The sequence below is a fragment of the Phaethon aethereus genome, assembly GCF_964289735.1.
Source record: "Phaethon aethereus genome assembly, chromosome: 25".
Lineage (NCBI taxonomy): Eukaryota > Metazoa > Chordata > Aves > Phaethontiformes > Phaethontidae > Phaethon > Phaethon aethereus.
This window is the reverse complement of record NC_138601.1, coordinates 3,478,598-3,503,620: the sequence shown is the minus strand read 5'-3', so window position 1 is coordinate 3,503,620 and position 25,023 is coordinate 3,478,598. Positions and strand designations below refer to the sequence as shown.

At 59.8% G+C, this 25,023-nt stretch overlaps 1 protein-coding gene across 1 annotated transcript in view; it reads right to left on the bottom strand.

Annotated features, from left to right (window-relative positions):
- The window catches only part of MRC2 (mannose receptor C-type 2), a 29,164-nt gene extending 14,637 nt beyond the window's left edge, over positions 1 to 14,527 (bottom strand). The window contains exons 1-6 of the mRNA XM_082010729.1: positions 13,738 to 14,527; positions 2,413 to 2,811; positions 1,997 to 2,170; positions 1,614 to 1,778; positions 1,329 to 1,442; positions 430 to 574 (exon numbers count right to left, since the gene is read on the bottom strand). Of these exons, the coding sequence (XP_081866855.1) occupies positions 430 to 574; positions 1,329 to 1,442; positions 1,614 to 1,778; positions 1,997 to 2,170; positions 2,413 to 2,811; positions 13,738 to 13,828 (1,088 nt within the window). The 5' untranslated portion in view covers positions 13,829 to 14,527. The remainder of the gene's footprint in view (positions 1 to 429; positions 575 to 1,328; positions 1,443 to 1,613; positions 1,779 to 1,996; positions 2,171 to 2,412; positions 2,812 to 13,737) is intronic.
- Between the last annotated feature and the right edge of the window lie 10,496 nt (positions 14,528 to 25,023).

Here is a 25,023-nt window from a genome sequence, read left to right as displayed (position 1 = left end):
GAGAGGATCACGGGCAGGGACCACAGTCCCACAGGGCGCTCAGGAGACCAAGCAAAGCAATGGTGGGAAAGCTACGGCCAAAATGTAACACGCGATGGCAAGGTGCGGGCAGCGGTGGCTTTAGAGCTCCGGGGACAAAACAAAATCCCTTTTGTTTGCCGAGGAGCGACGGCAGAGCAGAGCGGAGAGCACCCCATCCCCTGGGGACCTCCCTCTCCTCTTGATTCCTCCCCTCCCGCCCAACCTGTAATTGCACCGAGCGCTTCTTGGGGGCTGCTCCTTGGGGAGGACACCCAGCGCGCCAGCAAGCTGGGGACACCACGAGCATCTCCGCGGGCTGCTCCGGCACTCGGACAGCAGCCCCTGCCCGTGCCGGGACAGGGCACACCTGAGCGGGAAATGGGGCTACCCCCTCCCGACGCTACTCACCCGTCAGGAAGGGGGTCGGCGGTGGCGTTGGGCTTCTTCTTGCAGACGTAAGGGAGGGCGATGCCACAGTCGCGGTTCTGCCACCCCCCAGACGACTCGGTGCGGATCACCCCGCAGTTCTCCTCGCTGGGGTTGTCTGGCTGGTCTGGGAAGCGGGGTGAGGGGAGTGGGACAGGCTGCTGAGGAGCTGGCAGGGCCGGGGCAGAGCCGCCAACGCTGCCCACGCAGGCAGGGCACCGCGCGAGGGCCGGCGCCAGCAGGGTGCAGCTCTCCCTGCTCCAACACCAGTAAAGACCCACTTATTCTGTTATTTTGGACAATGAAGACGTGACCTCGCGTGCCCGGGATTATTTATTGTGCCTCAGCGCACAAGGACCTGGAGCATCGCTATTCTACCTACAAATGTCGGCTGGCGGTTGGGGGGAACGCGGTACCAGAGCTGAACTGTTCCCACCTGGCCCCAAACCTCCTCCTGGGGTATCACTGTCCCCACGAGTGCCTCTGGGTGACAGCAGCAGGCACAACCAGAGCAGCCCTCGCAACAGGTCCTTCTGCCCCCCGAGCACCCCAGGGTTAGAGATGGGTGTCTGCAGCTGGGGACCGCTCCTCAGCCACACCCCAGCACCGAGCTGGGATGCAACGACCCTCCGAATAAGGATGCTCAGCCCAGGTTATCCACAGGGCTCCTGAGGGTTTGCGCAAGGACAATTCCCCCTCCAGCACCCTGTGTCCCCCCTCCAGCTCCACTGATGTCCCAGGCTGCTCCGCAGCCCCACCGGGCTCTCTGGCCCCAGGCAGTGAGGGGCCACCCCATGGCAGCCAGGGCCACCTCCCCTGCCACCTCCAGCAGTCAGACTGTCCCCCAGCCCCCCCATCGCCACCGTAACCCCCCGGCTCACCGCTCTCCCAGTTGAGGTACTTGAGGGGCGAGTTGTCCGACCACTGCCAGCCACCATTGATGTCCAGGTCGTTGAGCCCAATCCAGAGCGTGGAGCTGTACCCCGTCAGCAGCCCTGGGGCCAACGCAGCCAGACGGGCAGGATCAGTTCCCCCAGCCCCAGCTCAACTGTCCCATCCCCAAACCAACCACCCGGGGCAGGCAGAGCAACCTGCCATGGGCGATGGCCACGGTGCCACCGGTTCTGCCCCGGGGGAGGAGGATGGGCGCGCAGCCATCATCTCACCGTTGATATAGGTCTGCTCGTGGATCTCCGTGATGCTGAGCAGGTTGGCCCCTTGCTGCTCGCAGCTATTCCAGGCCTCCCGCCACGACAGCGTCGACTGGAAGTTGAACTGGTAGCAGCTGTTGGTGAGGTGGTCCTTGTCCCAAAAGGTCTCGCAGTCGTTGCCTGCGGCGATGAGCACGGTGAGCACCCAATGCAGCCCCATCTGCGGCTCCAAAAACCCCTGCTAGCCCCCAGAAGCCAGACAGCGAGAAGCCAGCGAGCAGGCTGCTCGTGGGAGGAGGGATGAGCCAGAGGGAAGGGGAGAGGCAGGAAAGCCCCCGGCAGGGACGAACGTGGCGTTTCTGCTTTTCCCCATGGGCCACGTTGCCCCCCTCACTTACTCTTTATGGGGCAGAAGCCCCACCGCTCGTCCTTGCCGTAGTCCTGGGTGGTCGCACACCAGAGGTGGCCGTCCTCCCGCCCCGTGCTGGTGCACTCGTGAAACCACTGGTTGTCGTACTTGAAGGGGATGGTGCACGGCTTCCCGTGCGAGTTGCCCTGGATGGTGTAAATCTCTGCGGGGAAAGAGGAGCCCTTGCTTGAGGCTGTGTCTACGGGGGGCTGGAGGAAGGTTTGGGGTGAGGGGTGCAGGTTGGCTCGGGGCGGGTGCCACCGGCTCCCTGGGGCCAACCCCCATTGACCCAACCCTGCCTGAGCTGCGTGGGCAGGACCCGACTGCTGCAGCACTGCAGCCTCAGCTCACGTTTTGGGGCTGGTTCGGGTTACGGGATCATACTAACGCCCAGCGAGGCATTACCAGAGTAGGGCACGGAGCACAGATCCTCCTCGGTGCCGTACATCCTCCACTGCGAGCCACGCGCCTGGTCCCCCCTGTCCAGGGAGGAATTGCCCGGGCGGGCGCCGAGATGCTGGGAAAGCTGCTCCCCGAGGCCGCGGCAGCTCCAGCGCATGTTGACAGACTCGCGGTCGCACTCGTAGGTGGCCAAGGGGTGCAGCCCCGCCGTGGCGTTGGCCCCATGCCACGACACCCCCAGGCACTGCATGGCCCCCACGTTGAAGAGGCGATTTCGCGAGACCCATTTCCACTGCTGGGCCGGGGCGCTGGCGTTGCAGCCCTTGGCGAGTCTCACCAGCGAGTCCTTCGTCTCCAGGCAGCCCTGCGCGCCTGCGTTGTAGATGAGGAAGACTTTGGAGTCTGGGGAAAAAGTAGAGGGAAAGGGTTAAAGCACGGCTGGGGATTCACCGTCAGGGTAGGAATCGCCCCCAGCCCTGCCGGAGCGTCCTGGCTGCCCTTCCAGGCACAGCACGTTTCAGGGCGCATCCCTGTGCCGGGGACCACCGCTTCCCCGCAGAAATAACCCCAGGCTCGCCCGGCGCCCGGCCTCGGGGTGATGGGCTCCGGGCAGGGCGACACGGATGGGTGTCTGCACCAAGCGCGGCATCCCCGCAAGGCACCAGCAAGCGGCTTTTGGGCGTCGGAGACGGTGCAAAGAGCTCGCCTGCCATAAGCGCCACGTCGGATGGGGGCCGTCACGTTCCCATCGGCGGAACCCGGCCGCGGCATTCCGAGGCATCGCAACGAGCCCGGCGCCGGAGGAGCCCACGCCAATGGCTTCGGCACCGGCCATCTGCTCCGGGCGGAGAAAAATAGAGCAGGGAAAGAGAGAGCGCATCCATCATTTTTATGTGTATTTGGGGACCTGTTAAAAAAACGGCGGAGCAAACAAGAGCTTTGGGGGAAGGTGTCCCAGCGCATGAACAGGGCGTGATGGAAAATGCCTGCACGCAGCCGCGGCTCCCGCGGGCACGGCCCCGGCCCCAGCAAATACGAAACGTCGCGTCGGGACCCTCCGAAATCCCAGCCCGGGTGCTGGGAGGCGGGAGCAGAGCGAGGGGAATCGCTGCCAGCAGATAAAGCGCTAGCGCAGCTGCGGAGGGGAGAAAGGCTGATCTCAACCCCGGCTCGACGCGTGTCCCACGGCCCCGCACACCACGGCAACTCCCAGCATCACCGAGGGCCCCCCAGCACGTGCATCCAGCTCAGAACCTGTACAAACCAGTACACCCTGGACGTTACACTGGGACGCCTTGCTCCAGCTGATGTGTCATTTTTAAAAGATACTTGATTTCTTCAAATGCACGTTTCGAAGCTAAAAAGCCGCCCCTGGGGCTCTGCGCAGCCGCTTCTTGCCCCAACGCCCCAGCAAAACGCTGCCCAAAGCAGCACATCAACAAGACGACTTTTGTCAGTGTTTTTTTTTGTTTTAAAAGCGAGCCATTTTTTTCCACCGCAAGCATTCACCAGAAGTCAAAGCGAACTCACGGGCCCCGCTATATTTAGCTTTGGTTTGCTTTGGTTTTTTGCCATTGTACGAATTTTTTGGGCTGCAAAGGTTTTCATTTCCTATTCCCCCACAACCTCACCCTGCCCCAGCTATGATGTTACAGGCGGCTCCAGCACATTCGAGCAACAAACATCTCGGCTCAGTGAACTTTCCTGACTTGTCTCTGAAAGGAAAAAAGAAATGGAGGAAGACAGACACCCGCATTTCATTGCAGGGCTTCAGCATCGACCCGGCTCCAGGAAAGAAATGATGTAAAAGGCCCATTCCCCAGCCGAGATGACATCAGTGATGACCTCAAATAAACAAAAGTGAAGCCCATTTGCATGGCGATCTCTGGGGAGCAGAGGCTGTGCACGTGCAACAGAAAAAGGCAACGACTGGAAGAAGAAACATTTAATTTCCTGGAAAATATTTTTGAAATCATGGCAAGTGAGAAAATCATGGCAAAAATTCAGACGGGGCCGATTTCGGCTGGCTGAAGCTCAGGTCCCCGGCACCGCTGCCGGTGTTTCCCAGCTGGAGCTGGCCTGATCCCGACCTGGACGTCAGGAGCCCAGCTCGTCTCCCCCCACCAAACACCGGTCTCGCCGTGCCAGCACCACCCGCGGCATCGCCCAGCCCATCGCTCTCCCCTCCCCTCATACAGCGAGGGCTGCTGCGACCCGCCGCCGGCACCGGGCACGCGGCCGGGTCTTTAAGCGCTTCTGGGGTGACGCAGCATCGGTGCCGCGACCCGCCGGACCCTCACCCGGCAGAGTGAGGCCTCCCCGGGTCACGGGCTGATGCCGCGGCGCTTTGCAAGGAGCCAAACACCAGCCCTTTGGTCCTCGGAGCAGAAAAAGCCGCTCTACGGCGAGCACCGCCGCGGCCGTTAGCAGCAGGGGTCAGCAACGGGACACCCTTCTCCGCTTATCTGCTCGCCCGGCCTTGCGAGGCAAAATTAAGAGCACGTTGGAGAAGGCCGGAGCCGGCGGCGGGGCGCCGGGCGCCGCAGCGGGCCGCGTGGCACCGTGCGCGACAGCGGCCGCGCAGGGGCACGGTGCGCAGAGGAAGCCGTCCAGACTGGAGGGGGCAGCCCCGGGGCCGGAAAAGCACAAAATATCATTTTACTCTAAAAAGAGACGAGCTGGAGGTAGGAAATTATAGGCTAAGGGTTTTGGGCTGCTCCCACACCCCGCGGGCAGCTCAGCCCACGGCCCTTTTGCTCAAAGCAGGCAGAAGAGAGCACGAGTCGTGCCCCCCCGGGTCCCTGCTGAGCCCCGGAGGAGCGGGAAAGCTCTAGCAGCAGCTCAGCCCTCGCATCTCCCCCCCGCTTCCGTCTTCTCCCCTTGCAAAAGCAGCGGTGCGCCAACGGCGGGGAGCTGCTCCCGGCGAGGCCGGAGCCGGTGGGCACGACCACCACCAGCTCACCACACGCCAGCAAAAGCAAGTGCTGCGCTTCACCAAAAATACGCGTTCTTTCACTTATTTACAGGGAATTTGGGGCTGACTTGACCCCCACTGCTGTCCACGACGCTGGCAGCGGCGCTTGCTCCAGCCCCTGATGCACCCAGAGGAGCCTCCAGCCTCCCTGGCCCCAGTCCCTGGCACGGCCCAGCCCAACGGGCTTCGACGCCTGCGGAGGAAACCGCTCCCCAGGGGCCTGAGGGTCTTTTTTTGCGCGGTGCCACTTGCTTCTGCCAAATCCGGGCTCTTCCCGACCATCTCCCAGCTGATGCTTGCGGGGAAACCTCTGACAGGCAGCTGCAGGCGCTGTGCCGCCGAGCGCCAGCCCGGCTGCGGCCAGCTCCAGCTCCACCGACGATGCTCAGCACCGAAACCAAGCGCCCGAGTGAACTCTCCCTGCTCCCACCCAGATGCCGAGGAACGGGAAGGATGCGGAGTTGGGTGGGATGGGGCCAGTTTGTATCGATGAAGCGTTTCTCCCAAGCTGGTATCCCCCGGAGCAAACCCCACCCTTACAGGACGCAGCTCCGGAGGAGCATCCCAGCGGGACCGGGAATGTCCCCGTCCCTTCCAGAGCCCCCTCTCCTGCACCGCCCTCTGCAGCCGTGGCACAGCTATGGACGACTCCTTTCAGAAATGCTCCTCGGGTCTCTGCACCCACCTGCGGACTCGAAACCCCACTGGCAGAGCTTCCCAACCGCCCTCCGGCTACGGAAACCCAACCACGGCAAACCCTGGCAGATCCTCCTCCCCGCCCTGAAGAGGAGCTGCCTGCACCCCCGTGCCTCTCCCTCCTGCATCCGACTTCCCTTTGAGCAGGGCCAGCTCAGAGCAGCTCTGCTCCATCACGTCCCGCTCCTCCTCCTCCACGGAGGAACCGGGAAAGCAAAGCAAAAACCCAGGCTTTCAGCAAGGATGTTGTCCTGTCCCAGCCACGCAGGCACCCGGATGCCGCCTCCAGCTTACTGGTACGAGCACGGAAACCAGCCGGTGCTACGAGGCAGCGTGATGGTGGGGATGGAGGGGAGCTGGGGCTGCAAGCGAGACACCGGCTCTGCCCACAGGAACTCCCTCCTCTCCCACACGCGACATACCGGGATGCTCACGCTCCGGCACACTGTGAGAAATCGGCCTCGGCACCGGCGGCTGAATGCTGCAGAGGTGGAGAAGCTGCGATCCTTTGGGGCAGCCCTCAAGGGAACTTTTACACCTCGTACCTGGCTCCAGGTTCTCTTTTTTTAATTAAAAAAGCAAGGGTTTTTTTGCCAGCAGAAAGTCTGAACGGAAGGCAACTCAGCTCAACCCTTCCACAACAGCTTTGCCACCCCACAGCAAATAAGGGAGGCTTCGCAACCTACAATTTTGGGGAACGTGGGCAGCACTGGATGAGAGAGGCACCGGGGACGGGGAGGCCCCAGGGGACAGAGGTGGCTGTCGGTGGTGGTACACGTAGAAAGCACTGTGGCATGGCATGACGGGTGTCCTCGGCACCACCCTGCCCCGAGCACGTCCCAGCCTGGCCACCCGCACCACGACACCCAGAGCACCCCCGCTCCGCTGCATTTGTCACCCTCCCATCACCGAGCAACAAATGCAGGGAGCAAATTTAAGAGAAGACTGAAGCTACGGCTGGACCCCGGTCCCGGTTATCCCGGGCTGGAGCAGCTCCAGGGCTCCAGCTGCAATTTCATCCGACTGCAGCCGAAAGCGAACGCTGGCCCCGGCACAGCAGTGCCGCTGCGGCTCTGTGCCCACCCCTCTGCCACCCCTTGGCTCCTCTGCGAGGCTCACCGTGGCACCCACTGGATGGCAGAGCCCTTCACAGCACCTCTGGGGCTGCACTGGGGCTCAGCCCCATCCTGCGGCCGCCTTGGTGAAGGTGCTCCCTGCCCGGCGCTCTCGCCCGGGACTGCCTTTTATTTGGGGCGTCTCAAAAAACCCAGCTCCAAGCCCACTTGTGCGGGACGCTGAGCACGCACAGAGCAACGGGGCCGATCCCCTCCTCGAAGGTTTCTGTGCTGCAGACGCGGCCATGGATGTGGTTTGCTCCAAACCACCGGGCAAAGGCAGCAAATCCTCAAAGCACGGCGCGATGCCCCAGCCGCAGCAGCAAACCGGGCTCCCTCGGGGCTCCAAGACCCAGGAGCTCCTCGGGGGCTGCTGACTCCCGTGCCAGGAAAGCAAGCCTGCTAACGAACGCCTTCGTTTGGATTTGGGAACCCAGGCAAAACTTTTACCCGTAACATCCTGCAGCAAGAAGCCCACCTTCACTCGCGTGGTGCATAAAGAAACCTCCTTTCGGGCTGACCTCCCCGGTTTCACGTGCTCTCACCCACTAGAAAACGGCGCAGCAGCCCCAAGCCACCTGCTCCAAACCGCTGGCTTTTCGGCCCGTTATAGGGTGAGCAGCGGCTCCGACAGCCGCGCGCACCGACGGAAGGAAAGCTGCGGGAAGAGGCGGCTCGTTCGCAGTAAGCGCGGTGGGGATGCACCCAGCTTGGGGGGAAGATCAGCAACAGGGAAGCAAAACCCCCTGGAATAGAAAACAACACAAAAAGAACCAAAAAGTGCTGCTCATCGAATACAGGAGGGTTTTGCCCTGCGGGAGGGGAGGCAACTGCCGGGATGGGGAGAGACCCGGCCCGAAAATTCAGCCTCCGGTGACATTTGGGAGTGCAGGACCCCAGGGCTGCACCCCAGCGCCGTGCCCAGCCAGCTCTGACGATGGGTGCGGCAGGGGCGCAGGAAAGCCCCCAGCTCCATCTTAAATTCCGTATTATTGGATGGAATATTCCTCTGGAGGAAAACCCCCCTCCTGGAGAGAAGTTCCCAGCAAAGCCCGGCGTTACCACCGCTGGCATCCGCACCCCCAGCAGTAAGTCCAGGCGCGGTTGATGCCATCGCCAAGGTCTCAGCATGGAAAAGAGCAAAATCATAGCCATTGCCGTAAAGAGCAGCAATTTTTGGCCCAAGGAAGGAGCTTGTGCCTCCCTCCGAGGCCTGGGGAGGGAGGCGGTGGCGAGAAAAGCAGCAGCTCTACCCGTGGGAGCTCCCGACAGCAGAGCTGGCGCATCCCTGCTGCCATCGGCCCCGGGGTACGAGCACAGCCCCTCGCTGCGCTCCCTCCCCTCTGAGCTGCTTTTGGGCATCGATAAATTCTGTGCAACCCCCCAAAGAGGAACTTCAGGTTAAAAAAATAAATAAATAAAAGGGAAGGAAACGCAGATGGTATCGGCAGCCTCAGGGCATGCCGTGAGCTTCTGGCTCAGGAGGGGGCACGGGCACCGCTGCCGCCTGCTCGAGAGCTGGTGGCAAACACCAAACCCCCCCACCTCCCGTGCTCCAAAATTAGAGGTTTGCACCGAAACAGCAGTGCTGCCCGACGTCCCGCAAGCTCACCCCAGCCCAGCACATCCCCCGGGCCCCGCTGGGACCAGCAGCAGCTCCGGGTGCTCCAAGCCAAGCACCAGAAGAGGGGGTTTGTTGTTTTGTTTGTTAAAATAAACCTCCTGAGCCAGAAGCTCAGGGAACACGGAGCAGATCTGTGTTAGAGGAAAGAAAGCGAAGCTCCTGATGGCCTGGTTGGGGGCGTGAAGCACCAGGACCTGCACTTGGAGCCAAGAAACTCCTCTTGGCTCGCCCAGCGGCACGGCGAGAAGCCACTGTTTATACGGTGGGAGCTGTATGAGATGAGCTCCTGACTTGGCTGCGACCATGAAGGCTACCTACCACCCTGCTTACTCTCGGTTGCCTCGCAAAGATTTTGGATGGGGTCCACATACCGCATTTCAGCCTCTCTGCAGGCATTAAGAAGTCCCTTCTCCCTGCACCCTGCCCGGGACGCAGAGAAATAAACGCTTTCCACGGGGGATACTTCCCCGTGGGCAGCTCAAGTGACTCGCCCACAGCCACGGCAGGGGACAAGGGAGCCAGGAGCCCCAGCATCCACCCTCCAGTAACCAGCAAGGGGTGGAAGGATGTAAATTTTCCCCAAATTTCCCCCAGGCCCACTCCAGGCGCCAGCCCCGCAGTGGCTGCGCGCACCCCGAGGTGGCAATCCCAGGTTTGCCGACTCCCCGGGAGTGCAGGGAGAGGAAGGCAGTGCCACCCCTCTGGCAGGCTCCAGCCGGGGATGGAGGAGTGCGACGGACCCCCCGAGAGCGCAGCGGGGAGCAGCGACGGTTGGGGCTCCCCCGGCTGCCCCCGGCCAGGCGATCCCTCCCAGGACGTGCTGGCCAGGCTCGCCACCAATGTCCCGTCCCGTAGACGTCTTCTCACCCAGCCACAAAATCTTGGCACTGGTTTGCCCCCGATTTACTCGCCCCAAATCATCGCCCACCAGCAAAGTTGTGGCCACATCCAGGGGCGTGATATGACATGGGGGCCAGCCCCAAGTCGTGTCCCCATAGACGTGGTGCCAGCACAGTTGGCTGAAAACTACCAAATTTTTCAACACTACTAAAGAAACTCCCACCCAAAAAAGTAAAAAAAAAAAGGAGCCACAGATTTTTCCTCCCTTTTTTCTCCAGCACCCTGAGTAGCACCATCAGTGGCTCAGGACAAGGGGATACCCCTTTTTCACCAAGACCAAGCACATCTGCAGCAAGGATCAGCTCCCAGTGTCCCACATCTTTTCTTTTTTTTTTAATTAAAATGACGTTTAACACAAGGCTTTCCTCACCGTGTGCACGTTGCTTGCCTCATGCCTGGCCCTCGAGGGCAAGACTGGGGTAAACGGGGCTGTTTCCTGCAGAGCCCAAAGTCGCCGTGTCTGGATTCAGGCAGAGGAAAGGGCTCAATCTCCCCGTTCCTGGTCTCAGCACCATCCTGCCAACGTGCCGTTTTACACAGAAAATCCCATTTACGTCCCTGTTGCGACAGCACGAGGTGCAGCGCAGGACTGAGCTCTCACCGGGACGGGGACACGGGGAGCATCATGCTTGAGAAACACCCCGTGCCCCCTGCAAACACCCAAACCTTTGCTCCCGGGCTAAAGAATACTCCCAAGAATTTGCAAGTCAACCCACTAATCATTTTCTAATCCTTAATTAATTAAAGATGGGTCCTTTAAGAAAAAGAGCATCTGTGTGGGTCTCTTTTGGGCTCTGAGCAATCTTAAGAATGAGAAAAATGCCGATGCTCCGCAGTCTCGGCACAGTTCTTATTAATTAAAATCCTGGTCTGTGAAGAACAAAATTTCACCAATTGCTTAAAGGACCCTTCGAGGAAATGGCTGGGTCGGGACGGGCGAGGGCGGGCTGCGAGGGCGGCTGCCGCGCGCGCTCCCGCTCCCACCCGAGAATCGGCCGCGCGCGACGGAGCCGAGCAGGGTGCGACGCACTGGCGAGCCACGCCGGGACCTCCGGCAGAGCTGCCGACATGGGCAACAGCCCTTCGCTGCCCTTCTCCGAGCACCCGCCGAGGTACCAGAGGGGCCAGAGTCTCCCACTACGGACTGATCAGCTGGGAAAGATGATTTAGCAGACAGCAATTACACCCCCTCAGCAGCCATTTGTTTTGATTTCAGGGCACAAAGTTTCCCTGGAAAATATTTAAGGAAGCGGGAAGGCATGATTGTGCCTCTGCCCTGCAGAGGAAGGTGCAAAATCCAGCCAGAAATAAAGCTGAAGAGAGGAACCTGCAATGTGGCTTCAGCCATCACCGAGACCTCAGGCCTGAAAACGCCGACACGTGCCAGCAAGGCAGCACCTTCACGTGGGAAAGCTGGGGCCACCAAACCGCTCTGGATGGCTCTGGGGGAAGGGGACGGTTTTGCACCGAAGGCTAAATCTCTTCTGCTTTTCATTCTTGCAATTCTTGCGCAAGCAGCCATCCCTCGTCCCGCCCGGCTGGCTGCTGAGGCCGCAAGCGTGCCGGGGCGGCGAGGTCCCCGGCTGTCCCCTGCGCCCTGCCAGGCACGGAGCTGCTGTGCTTTTAGCAGCAAAGCCGACACCTCCACTCCCCTTCCTGCTCCCGAATAATCCAAAGAAGACCGCGTTACAATTTCTTGGAGCTGTATTTGCCGTGCAACAAGCTATTTCCATTGCGAAGAGGAAATCGGGGAGGGAGCTTCGCGCACAGGCCGCTCTGTTTGTTTTGCAGGCTGTAAATTCTTCCCCGGGTCCCTTTCGCCCCCTCCCATCGCCGCAAAGCCGACGCGGCGGCTCTCGCCCACGGCCGCAGGCGCCTGGCCCCGCACGGGGCACCGGACGGGTGGAGAAGCTCATCCCCGCGTCAACAGAGGGATCTCATCCTGCCCACAGCCGCGGCGGGATGGGAGCTGCTGCCTCAGTTTCCCCAAGGCAAGCGCACGGGTGCCAGAGCCATGGCGCAGCTGGTGGCAATATCCCACTCGGGAGCCACAGACCTCCTGCCAAAAGCCTCGCTCCAGCTTCCCGGCTGTCTGGAGACAAGGATTTGGCACGAACCCCTCAAGGAAGCGATGGCTCCCTGGGGAAAGCAATGTTGGCTGGCGGGCCAGCCCCTGCCGAGAGCGTCCTTGCAGAGAGCACTCGCTCAAGGGACGCCTGGGACTAACCCACCCCAATCCCGAAACTCCAGCGAGGATCCTTTCCGAGCTGCAAAGCCAGCCTGGAGCTGGGGGACCTCAGATGTGGCACCTCCTTCGGTGCCATCCCCTGCCCGCTTCGCGTGCCGGGTCTGAGCCAGGGTCGACGCTGGGGAAAGCAGCGGAAAATTAGGGATGGGGTGGGAAAAATTGAGGGTGTTGGCACCCACTCGCCAGCGGGACGCTCAGCGGGAGCAGCACAGCACCGCGGGCTGGAGGTAGCTCAAAGCCGCCTTGTTCCTCGCCCCGTCCCGGCACGGGGTCGGCTGCCACCGCACTCCTGCCTCGCCGCCACGAACCGCTGGGACAGAGGTGCCTCTGTCCTCGGGCTCACCCGGGCGAGGGGGACTCGTCAGACCTGGATCCCACCGACATTTTTCAGGGAGGAACAGCCAGAATCGGTCCTTACAGGTAGCTAAGCCCTGCTGAAATCAAGCCACCCCCTTAAAACCCACAAAAGGAGGAATTCACGTCCTCAAGGAAACTACGAGGAGGTTTTACAGGAATTCAGCTGTGGAAAGCTGGGGGTTCAGCTGAGATGTCTCCAACAAGCAGCAAACCTTGGCACCGCTCTCCTGCGGGGGGGTCTTCTTCCCCATCACCACCTCCTTCCTCTTAGGCAAGCAGTTTTGCCCGGCCGTGCGCCTCCGCTCCCGGGCTGGACCCCTCGCCTGGCACAGGACCGTCGCCCAGCAGCGTCGCACCACAAAGGGACGGCAACCCTGGGTTTGCCCCCGGCAATGCTCAGCCCCGGGTGGCAGCAGGGCTGGGGGGCAGAGGGGAAATTGGGGGGCGAGGGGGCAGGAGGGGAACGGTGCTGCCATTTCCAAATCTGCTTTGGATTTGTCAAATGTAGCCTAATAAAATAGGCCAAGGGTTTACGGTTGTTATTGTTCAGGCAAAAGTAGCCAATTTTGCTCTTTTTTTTTTTAATTTTCTCAATAGGGCCAAATGAATCCAAGGAAGCAAAAAAAGCCATTCCTCGCTTCTGTGCTAGACTGTCCGGGGGTAAAAAGTGGCTCAAATGGCAACTCCCGGGGCATCCCGCCGAGCCCCAGGCACATGGTGTCTTCAGGAGGTTTTAAAAAAAAAAAAAATTACAAACCGTTGACTTTATAGGGAGAAGGGCGGCGGGGGGGGGGGAAGTCTGCAAATACCCACTCGAGCCCCGATCCCGCGGGGCACTTTTCTATAGGATTAACGCGCGGGGGGGGGGTGGTGTCCGGATGGGAGAGGGAGGAAACCTCCAACAAAACACTTCGGCCCCTTCCCGGCCTCCGCGAGCTGCCCTCCCCGGGGAGACAAAAGGCTGGAGCGGGGCTGCGGGGCGCTGCGGGCCAGAGGCCGACCCCGGCCCCCCCGGCCCTCCCCGGAGCCTCCCCGCACCCCCCCGCGGCCGCGGAAGCGTTTCCGCCGGGTCCGCCAGACGCTGCGTGGCCGCACGGCGCGGGGAGTTAAACTAAAAATAAATAAATAAATAAATGGGAATGGAAGCGCGGCGAAAAGCGGAGAAAACAAAACGCGGCGGAACAAGGCGCGACCGCAGGAGGATGAAGTAAAACAAACCGCGATAAAAGCAGAGAAAACATCCCGGGAGGAAATAATCCCGGGAGCGATGTGAACCGCGCCGGAGCGAAGCGGCCCTGCCCTCCCCTCCCCTCCCCAGGCAGCGGCCACCACCTCACCCCCGCCAGATTCATCCCTCGGCCCCCCCTAATTAACCCACGGAAAGCGGGGGGGCGGGAGGAAAGGGGGGTCCCACCTGGGTGCGCAGCGCCGAGCACCAGCTGGAGGCTGAGGAGGCAGCAGAGGGGGGCGCGGAGGGGCCGCGGTGCCGCCGAGCCGCGCCCCATGCCCGGCGCTGCCCCGCTCCGCTCCGCTCCGCGCCTCGCTGCGCCCTCGCCGGGGCCGGGGGACGGCGGAGGGGCGGGCAGGGAGGGAGGGAGACGGAGGAGGGGGAGGAGGGACGCCGCAAGGAGAGAGGGAGGGGAGAAAGAAAGAAAAAAAAAGTTAAAAAAATTAAATTTAAAAAAAAAAAAAAAACGAAGCGTGTGCGCCGGCCTCAGACACTGCGTCAGCGGGAGCCGCGCGGCCCGCGCCGGGGTCCGGCCCAAAACAGCGGCGGGGGGGGCGGGGGCTCCGCCGAGGGGGCGGCCGCGCCCCGGCCCGAGGGGCCCGTCCTGCTGCCCGGCGGCGCTGCTGGGGCGCGGGGGGGCCTGGGGGTGACGGGGGGGGCACAGCCCGGCCAGTGCATCCCTGCCACCCCCCCAGGGCCACGCAGCATCCCCCGGCGCCCCCGCAGCGAGGCCGAGGGTGCGTGGGAGATGCCCACGGCGCTGCCAGCCGCACGTCGCGTCTCGCTGTGTCACGAGTGATCGCCTTCCCCTGCCCGGGACCGCAGCGTGGGAGTCCACGGCCGCCGCGAGCTGCTGTCGCGGGGTTTGGGTGTGCGGGGGCGTATTTCAGCCCCAGCACAGTCCTGCCGAGCCAGCCCAGCTCAACCCCCTCCACCCATCCCCGCGGCACAGAGCGGGGCAGCTCCCGCCTCACCTGTGAACGAGAGGATGCTGAGGCCGGACACAGCTCATTGCGCCTTCCACCCGCCCTGCCCAGAGAGCAGCCTCGCCCCCCATCCGCGGGGGTGGTGCAGCGCTCCAGGTTCCCGGTACTCTGCCGAGGAGCATGGCGTGAAGAGCATCACACAGTACCCGACGTGGATATATCCCATGTCTAAGAGCCGAATATAAAAGGCTTTAAAAAACTTCTAAATATTTAACTTTTTTTTACACCACCTCTCTAGGCAGAGCTGCCCAGCCCTCCGAAAGCCATGCAAAGAGGGCAGCGGACATGGAAAATGCTGGAAATCGGCATTTCTCCAGCTTCGTACGGCTGTCGGGTGGCACGTTTCCATGCGAGGAGGCCCACTGCAGCAGGAACTGCACGGACACTGCGGGTTCCCAATCGGGGAGTTTCTTGGGTGCTAAAATCCATCTGCACCTTATGAACCATTGGCATCAAACCAGCACAGCTGCTTGCCTCCTCCTGCAGGTCCGGCCGGAGGTAACAGGTCAGGCAGGCAGCTGGAGGGGAGTCGGCATGGCGATTTGCTTGAATCAAATAAAAGCCCCAAATCCCTGAAACCTGGGAGGAAAAAAAAAAACAAACCCCATTGGGCAGCCAGGCACCGCTCAGGCTCACCTGAGCATCGCCCTGCCCGGCCACTGGAGAACCAGAGAGGTGAGGTGGGAACATCTGGAAGTGTGGTGGGACCCAGGTTGGGTACGTTGAGCTGTTTTCTCAGGATTTTGTTGGGAAGCCCCAGGGGACTGGCGCAGGCTGGCGCTTGCGCTGTGCCCCCACGTTCAGGGCTGGCACTCGGACCCACCTGAAAAGCGGCAAACTCATCCTTTCCCGGATGGCTGAAAGGGTCCAATTTCTGTTTTGGCGTTGCCCACGGCGTGGCGACGCGGCGTGATCCAAAGGTTGGGTTGCAGCGGTGTGGAAAGGGTGATGGCCACGGTGCCCATCTCATGGGAGCGTCCTCAAGGATGCAGCAGCCTCACCTCCCCCTCGAGCTCTCCAGGGATTTGGGCAGCTCATCGGACCTTGACACACAGACTCTGCCCTGCAAAGTTCAGGCGAGACGATGCTTTTAATCAGGCCAAGATGACGGCGGCGCTCCCTTGAGCGGGGAGCAGGATCTGGCCCCGAGACGGCACGACGCGGGGGGACGTGTGTAAGCCAGCCATGTGTTCTTTGGCCGTTCTTGTGAAAATAAATGAAGCCGTTGTTTCCCAGCAAGGCAGGAAGGACCTGCAGGCCGGTGCCAGGACAGGCTTTGGGGATACAAACCCTCGTGGGGGGCCCAATTAAGCACATCAGCATCTGGGCTGTTGGGTTTTTTTAAGCCAGGGATTATTTTCTAATTGAGGCAGAGGTGGGAGAACAGCCTCGCTCGCCCTCCACGGCTGGACACGCACCGGGGCTGCCTGCAGGGAGCAAGCACGACAGCCTGGAGGAGCGGAGGGAGTTGCCCAGATCCTCGCTCCCATCCCTAAACTTGGAGACCATTCCTGGGGGATGCCACCCATCGAGGCACTAGCAGCTGGACATGGGGGGGCCGTGAGGTCCCGCGAGTGGGACTCTCCGTCCATCCCGGACAAACCTGACATCTCTTTCCCGGGAGGCGAATCCCCTCCAGAGGAGGTGACGCGGCAGAGCCGAAAGGCTTCGGATCCCGCGGAGCGTCGCCACCGCCTGGCCTGGTTGGTTGTCTTGGCAGCCCCTGTGCTGCGTGCAATTAGCAGAAAATTAGCACTTCCTAATAATTAATTCCTCCAACATGGGCCAACAGCTCCTCACCTACTCTCCTCCTAATCCAGTTTAGTACCAGTTGAGTTACTACTCGCCAGAGTGGGTCGGGAGGAAATGTGTTATTCCCTTCCCCTGGGAGGCTTCCAATTCGTCTGACCTCTCTGGCCCCAACAAGTTGCTGCCAGACGAGGGGATGCGGCCGCGTGCAGGGGACGACCGACTGCGCTGCCGGCCACGCTCTCGGGAGAGCTCCGTGCACCGGGCGAGGGGTGGGAGTGACGGGCTTGTCCTGGGCTTATGGAGCGCTTGGGACATTCAGTGTCTGCGGCTGATTCCTGCAGCCGGAGCATCTGTGTCTGTCCTCTAGTTGGAAAAATAAATGCTATTTTTTGGCTGAAGCCCAAAACTGTATGCGATGGTCACAGTGGAGAGGGCGAAACTGCATCAACACGAGTGAAAGTTACCCTGCAGAAGGATTTAGAAAACATTTCCAGAGATGGGTCCATGCCACTCGCCCACCTTTGGCTGCAGGTCTGCTGTGATGGGGAGCACTGGGAGAAAAAGGGTCCATCGGGGATGTTCAGCTTCCCACAGGTTGGAAAAGAAATGTTGCTAACGAGCTGTGGCACCTAGCCGTTCGGGATGGGAAAGAAAAACCCAGATTTGAAGCTGGGGTGCGCGATGGTAGCAAGGCGCCCTGTGAGTTCTTGAGCTTGGGGATGATATGGGGCATGTTTGGTGTTTGCTCGTGCCAGAGGCACTGGAGGACAGGCTCTGGGGGCCACGAGAGCTGCGTCTGTAGCACCAGGCCTGAGGGCAGCTGCTCTGCAGGACGATCTGCGTCAACCCCCCGGCCACCCCTGAGGACCAGCGGGTCCAAAGGGTCTATTTTAGAGCCTGGGGAGGACACGGGGGTACTGGATCCCACCAGGGAGGCCGCATGTCCTGCTCGATCGTGCTCTTCCAAGGGCGTCCCCCCCTTCCCGTGGCTCTCTGCAGGGCTGAGGGGCTCCAGGAGAGCAGCGCTGGAGAGCAAAGCCCTGCCTGCAGGCAGCGGCTGTTGAGGGGCTGCCGGTGCCACGGACTTCGCTTCGCTGCGGCGATCGCAGCCGGGGACCGCCCGCACGCCAGGGACCCGCAGCACCTGCCGGGCTCCGCTGCGAGCTCAGCCCTCCGGCCGCGCCGCCTCGGCCTCGTCCTGGCCCCCGAACGGGACCAGCCAGGCCAAGATCAACACCCACCTGGCAGGCGCCGCCGCGCTGAGGTCACTGCTCAGGGAAGAGGCCGTCTCGGCATCTGCTGGCTCCTCTCTGGCCCGCGCCGGCAGCGGCAGCAGGGGAAGGCCACGTTGCTCTTCGCCCCTCGGAGCCGGGCAGGGGACGGCAGGGGCAGCCCAGCCCCAGCCCTGGCGAGGGCTTCCCCCCGAAGCCCGCTGCCGGGCTCTGCGCAACAGGCAGCGGGGGTGGTCTGCAGCCCCCTCACTGGGACGTGGGCCTCGACGTGTCCCCCAGCACGGTGGGGACCCTGCACGGGGGCAGGGGACTCATCCCCAAAGCGCATTTGCACCCTCCCCTCCGAGGGTGAGCCCGGGGACACGGCGCGGGGGCTCAGTGCCCCCATGGCCGCAGGTGTGTTGGTGGCCATCGGGTGCCCGGGTGATGCTGGCGCTCCCGGGGCTTTGGCTTTCCCAAGCGCCAGCGGGTTCAGGGCTGGGAGAGGGATCTCCGTGGCGGGGGCTGGGGCTCGGCTGGGCGTGGGGGTGTCAGGGAGGCACCCGCGCCTGCACTGCAGTTTGCTCCCCGTGCTCCTCGCCTGAGCACAGAAACACAATATTTAAGATCAGCCCTGGCTTTGCTCGACACCCAGCTGTGGGTAGGAGGATCCCGGCCAAAAAGAAGGGCTGTTTCCCTGCCTCCAAACTGACCGTCCCCTCGGCTCTTGCAAGGAGCAGACGGGGCTTTGGCAGCTGCTGGGGTCCCTCCAGGGGCTTGGTCAGCCCCAGACCCCCCCCTCGACCCCGTCTCTTTGTGGGTGCCCTGTGCTGCGGATCTCTGAGCTCTTTGCTGCTCTCTCTTCTGCAGCCTTTGAAAGTCAGGCAAGTTCAAGCTGCAAATAATTTATTAAAACCAGATGTGCTCGCTCAAAGCTGCGACGAGGAATTTCAGGGCGCTCCAGCCCTGGGAGGGCCAGCGCTGAGATCCCTGCCCTTCCGCCGCGGGGGCGAGACGAGGCCAGGGGCTGCCCGGGGAGCAGCGCTGCCCTCTGAGCCCACTGCCTCTCCTTCCTCCCCGGCCTCCCCAGGGCTCTTGGAAAGGCGCAGAGAGGAATTCCAGCCATTTGCAAGAAATTCGCCTTTTAGAAAAACACTTTCTCTGCATGACTCGAGTAAATTAGCAGAGCCGGGTTGCAGAGTGGGGAGGGCAGGCAGCCGGAGAGCGGTGGAGGACAGCACATCCCGAACAGCATCTTCCTCCCGCCGGAAGCAGGGATGGGACTGGGGAGCAGAGCTCCCACCCTGTCCCACAGTCCTTTCCAGCCGGAGCAGCGTGGTCCAGTGGCCATGCAGTCAGCCCCAGATGCCTCGTTTCCACCTCTGCCACTGCCTTACCTTGTAGCCATAGGCATGTCCCCTTCTGCTTCCAACCCTCACCGGTCCCTTTAGCCTGGAGGAGTTTTGGCATCAATCCCAACCGGCCTCCTGGGTTTGGGTGCGAGGGGGTGGATTTTCAGGATTAGCCAGAGCTGGGATGAGCCAATGCTGAACAAAGCAGGTTTTGAGCCCTGATCTCGATGCAGAGCTGAGCCACGCCAAGAGCGAGGAGGTTGCTGATGCGGCAGCCTGTGTCCCGCGGATCTCGGCCAGTGCGGGCTCGTGGCACCCGCACAGCCAGCAGCTTCGGTCAAGAGAGGATAGGGCTGAGCAGAGCACTGGGTTTTTTCTTCCCATGAATGCAAATCAGAGCCAAACACCTTATAAACCCGCTGCCTGCGTTCCCCACGGCTGCTCGAGCAGGGATGGGAGATGTGGCCTGCATGCGAGGCCGTCTCCCTGCCTTCACCCTGCTGCTCCTCACAGCATCCCTACATTTTTAGCTCCATCCCATTACTTTTTAGGTCCAGCTGGACCATTGCACCCCTCTGCCCTGTCCCTGCAGCCCAAGTAACAGCACATGGGCGAGCAGCGCCGGGCCAGGGCTGCCTGCAGGCTGGTGAGGCTCATCCCACACTGGTGGGGTGGACGGTGGCTAACCTCCGTTTTTAGGCTTCACTCAGCCAGCGAAGTGTGGACTCTCCTGAGGAGCAACAGAGCAATAGAAACACCAAGCTGCAAGCTGAAGGGTGGAGGGGGAAGAAAGGCTGCAGCAACCCAATCCATGGCAAGAATCACAGAATCGTTTAGTTTGGAAAAGACCTTTAAGATCATGAAGTCCAACCGTTAACCCAGCACTGCCAAGTCCACCACTAACCCATGTCCCTCAGCATCACATCCACACGTCTTTTAAATCCCTCCAGGGATGTTGACTCCACCACCACCCTGGGCAGCCTGTTCCAATGCCTGACCACCCTCTCGGTGAAGAAATTTTTCATAATCTCCGATCTAAACCTCCCCTGGCACAACTTGAGGCCATTTCCTCTTGTCCTATCGCTGGTTATTTGGGAGAAGAGACTGACACCCACCTCACCACAACCCCCTTTCAGGTAGTTGTAGAGAGCGATGAGGGCTCCCCTCAGCCTCCTCTTCTCCAGACTGAACACCCCCAGTTCCCTCAGCCGCTCCTCACCAGACTTGTGCTCCAGACCCCTCCCCAGCTCCGTTGCCCTTCTCTGGACACACTCCAGCACCGCAACGTCCTTCTTGTCGTGACGGGCCCAACACTGAACACAGGATTCGAGGTGCGGCCTCACCAGCGCCGAGTCCAGGGGCACGATCCCTGCCCAGCTCCTGCTGGCCACACTAGTGCTGATACAGGCCAGGACACTGTTGGCCTTCTTGGCCACCTGGGCACACACTGGCTCATGTTCAGCCGGCTGCCAACCAGCACCCCCAGGTCCCTTTCCGCCGGGCAGCTCTCCAGCCACTCCTCCCCAAGCCTGTAGCGTTGCATGGGGTTGTTGTGACCCAAGTGCAGGACCCGGCCCCTTGTTAAAGCTCATACAATTGACCTTGGCCCATCGATCCAGCCTGTCCAGACCCCTCTGCAGAGCCCTCCAGCAGATCAACACTCCCACCCAGCTTGGTGCCTTCTGCAAAGGGAAGCAGAAGTACTGAGGGAGCACTCGATCCGCTTGCCCAGACCATTGATAAAGATATTAAACAGAACTGCCCCCAGAACCAAGCCCTGGGGAACACCGCTTGTGACCAGTCGCCAGCCACATTTAAAGCGGTTCACCATGACTCTCTGGGCTTGGCCATCCAGCCAGTTCCTCACCCAGTGAAGAGTAAACCCATCCAAGCCATGAGCAGCCAGTTTCTCCAGGAGAATGCAATGCTGTGGGAGATGCTGTCAAAGGTTTTACTAAAGTCCAGGTAGACAACACCCACAGCCTTTCCCTCATCCACTAGGTGGGTCACCTGGTCATAGAAAGAGATCAGGTTGGTCAAGCAGGACTTGACTTTAATAAACCCATGCTGAATAGGTCTGATCGCTTGGTTGTCCTGTACATGCCACATAATGGCACTCGAGATGATCTGCTCCATAACCTTCTCCGGCACCGAGGTCAGGCTGACAGGCCTGTAGTCCCCCAGATTCTCCTTCTGGCCCTTCCTGTAGATGGGCATCACATTTTCTAACCTCCAGTCAACCAGGACCTCCCCAGGGAGCCAGGACTGCTGAGAAATGATGGAAAGCGGCTTGGTGAGCACTTCCACCAGCTCCCTCAGTACCCTTGGGTGGATCCCATCCAACCCCATAGACCTGCATGTGTCTAAGTGGTGTAGCAGGTCGCGAACCATTTCCCCTCGGATTATGGGGGCTTCATTCTGCTCCCATCCCTGTCTCCCAGCTCAGGGGGCTGGGAACCCAGAGGACAACTGGCCTTACTATTAAAGACTGAGGCAAAGGCAGCATTAAGTACCTCAGGCTTTTCCTCATCTGTTGTCACTGTTTCCCCCCGCATCCAGTAAAGGCTGGAGATTCTCCTTAGACCTCCTTTTGTTGCTAATGTGTTTATAGAAACATTTTTTATCGTCTTTTACGGCAGTAGACAGATGAAGTTCTAGTTGGGCTTTGGCCCTTTGAATTTTCTCCCTGCATAACCTCACGACATCCTTGTAGTCCTCCGGAGTTGCCTGCCCCTTCTTCCAAAGGTCATAAACTCTCCTTTTTTTCCTGAGGTCCAGCCAAAGCTCTCTGTTCAGCCAGGCCCATTTTCTTCCCCGCCAGCTCATCTTTCAGCACACGGGGACGGCCTGCTCCTGCGCCTTGAAGATTTCCTTCTGGGAGGATGTCCAGCTTTCCCGGACTCCTTTGCCCTTCGGGAGCGTCCCCCCAGGGACTCTGTCAACCAGGCTCCTAAACAGGCCAACGTCTGCCCTCCGGCAGCCCGAGGAGGCGGTTCCTCTGACCCCCCTCCTTACTTCTCCAAGAATCGAAAACTGGATCAGAGTTTGCAGGGCTGGGAGCGAAGAGGAGCACGGAGGCGCGGCGGCGCTGGCAGCAGCGCGCGGCTGCTCACCAGACAGCACGCGCCAGCGGCTTTTCCCATCCTTCGCACCCCCACGCAGTTAATGCATGAAATGAGAGCGTGTCTCAGCCCTGGTGCCGGCACAGACAATAGCATCCTTGTGGCCAGGACGCCTGTTCCTAGGCGTGAACGTGGCGAGGGGAAGCTGAGAGGCTCCACGTTTGCTTGGCCTCTCACCCCCACCCAGGGTGCTGGCCACAGGGCACCCGGCTGCCCCCGCAGGCTCCGCAGGCAGCACGGGGGCCACGGGCAGCAGCGGAAATTCAGGGTCTCGGTGCAAAGCTTCATCAGCGTTTCATAGAAAAGGCACCTCGGGGCTGGGTGGGAGTCAAGGCTGTGCCAGGTCCTGCTTCCATGTGCTGCAAGTCTCCTCTCCCCCTCCATGCTGGGAGTGGGAAGGTTTAAGTCAAGGCTGCTTGAGCCAGGCTCACATAGCACCCAGAAAATAACATCCTCTGGCAGCAAACCCCAGGGAGACACTGGCAGCGGTAGCAAACCTCATGTCGAGCGTTTGCCAGGTCACAAAATAAACTGGGACTGGCCCATTTGGCAGAAGGAAGCTCATTGCATAGCGTGACTCCTAACCACTAACGTAGGAGGCGAAGCATCCAGCGAGGCAGCCCCTCAGTAAGTCTCATTCCCGCTGGCATCAAGCTGAGCGTGTAATCCCGCGTACGTCCCCGCTCCCGGGCACGCCACGCACACGTGGTGGGTACCTGGCCCGGTGGCCTGACTGCTGCCGCCACCGCTTGCGCATTCGCTGCTGAAACGCCGCCGCCGCCTCCCCCTGCCGAAATCTGTGTCGCATCATCAAAACTGGCACAGGGGGGTGAAAAATAATCAATTGCAGCAGCGGGGAGGGAGCCGAGCTGTGCTCGGTGTTCGGTTTCACTCACGCTCAGCCGAAAGCAGGCTTTAACTTCAAGTGCAGCAAGGGTGATGTCAGGCTGGCAGCAAAATCCTGATCGCCAGCCACTCTTCCTCCAGAGGAACCAGGCTCTGGTGGGCAAGTACCGCCTGCTTCATGGTGGGGATGCCCTGCACAGAGGTTGCGACACACCTGCAGAGGAGCTGGGCGTGTGAACTGGCGCTCCCCGGTTATTAGTCTGGATATAAGCACTCTTGACATCTCTTCAGCTGCCAAGGTCCTTTTTCATTTTCTATTGTGTATTTTTTTTAAAGCTGGCAAGACTTGGCTGTAAGAAGTTAAAGGAGCTGAGTTTCTCATTACTGCTCAACACAGTTATTCTGGGTGACTGAAACCAGAGCCTTGGGTGCCCGTGGGCTGGGGAGCGGCCAGCAGGCAGCGGCACAACCAGCCCAGGCAGGGAAGTTAAACACAAATTTTCATCAATGGTCACAAAAAAAGGCGTTTTTTGTGTCCTGAACATATACAGCTTCTTAAGGCAGCTGCTACTTTATTGGAAATAAGGGTCGAACCTACCTCAGATGTCTGTCTCAATATTCCAGCACAAGATCAACGCCAGTAATTACACGAGACTCAATAATTTTCAGCATTAGTCTGTCCAGGGAGCGATTCCCCGCTCCGATGCGGAGATCTCACTGCTCTGAGCTGTTGCATGCAACCTTCCTCCATCCTTCCTCAGCTGGTCCCATGTCACCTCTGCGCAGCCACTGTAAGAGAGCTTGTGCCGATGCTATGAAGAGCAAAACAGTAAGAGCCAAGCAAATCAGTTTCTTAAAACTTATTTTAATATCCATGTTTTATCTGTTGGGTAGAGCCAAAACAGTCTGGCCTGGTTTAAGTTACAAATTCTTCATACACTTTTCTTTAAGTAAATGAACAGTGTGGCAATAGGGTCTGTTATTGGAAGTGAAACCCATATTAACAAGGAGGTGTCGCAGCCAGAATTCTACCAGGGTTCTTCACTGCTGTCAGCCCCAGGAAAGGCCAACGTTGTCCCCAGGCCCCTGGATGGGTGTTGCACAGCAGGAGTAAATGCATCTGACACAAAACTAATCACACCCACAGAGATAGCACACACTGTATGTCCAAGAAACAATGGGGCCAGGGTAGAAAAAATCCTTTTAGAATTCTCCCCAATGTGGACAGACATCAAATCATCAGTTTCAGCAAAGGGGATGAAGCATCAACCCTGATTTCACCTGACAGAGGCTGACTAGACATGTCAAAGCACTGCTTGCTCAACAGTTAACTTCTGGAGTACAGCAGCAGGGATGGAAAGGGCTAAGAAATTATGGCTGAGGATTTAAAGATGCAGTATTTCTTTTCTTTGTTTAAAACACTACAGTTTAGAGACCACCTTAATGCAGCTGCAGGTAAATACATCCAATTAAAAGTCCAAGAGTCACTACAAAAATAGTAATAAAAATCAAAGCAGCAGAGTTCTCCACTTCCCAGGTCCATTGCTTAATTTCAGACTTCCATTTTTTAGTTAACTAAAAGTTCCTGATCAGGTTTAAACACAATAATGACAGACAACAGCTTACAGTAAGGCAGACAAGTGATAGCTCTCTCTGAAAGTGCGTGACAGAGAACATCACTTGCCACGAGAATGCCATTTGGGTACTGGGCGCCCCAAAGAGCCCACGTGCTGCCGGAGCTGCAGGTAACAAACCTGGAAGTGCCGCACAGAGGACAGTCCACACCACGGGTTAGGAAGTGTGCACAGGGTAATCTGTTTTTTAAACACCACCCTGAATTGCAGTAATGCACTGCTCAGCTCCCTCCCAAGACCAACCTTGCTCTTGAACACTGCATCTTTAAATATTTCTGGCTATGAACTCCTGCCACATGTTAGGAGCACTCCAACCTGGCTGCCACATGTTCAAGTGCTGTGCTTTTTGTGTGTGTTTTCAGTTTTCCTTCAATGTGGGGGAAAAGGGTGCAGAGTGGGGACAAGAGGCTTGCGTTTCACAGCAGGCAGACTCTAGCTGAAGGTCTAAGACCCCTCCAGGCAGATTACAGAAGTGAGACAAAAATAATAATTAGGGTGTTTGCTCCCTTCTAGAGCATTATCTCATTCCCTCTCATTTGAAATTGGATGCAGCGATGGCAGCAAGTTAG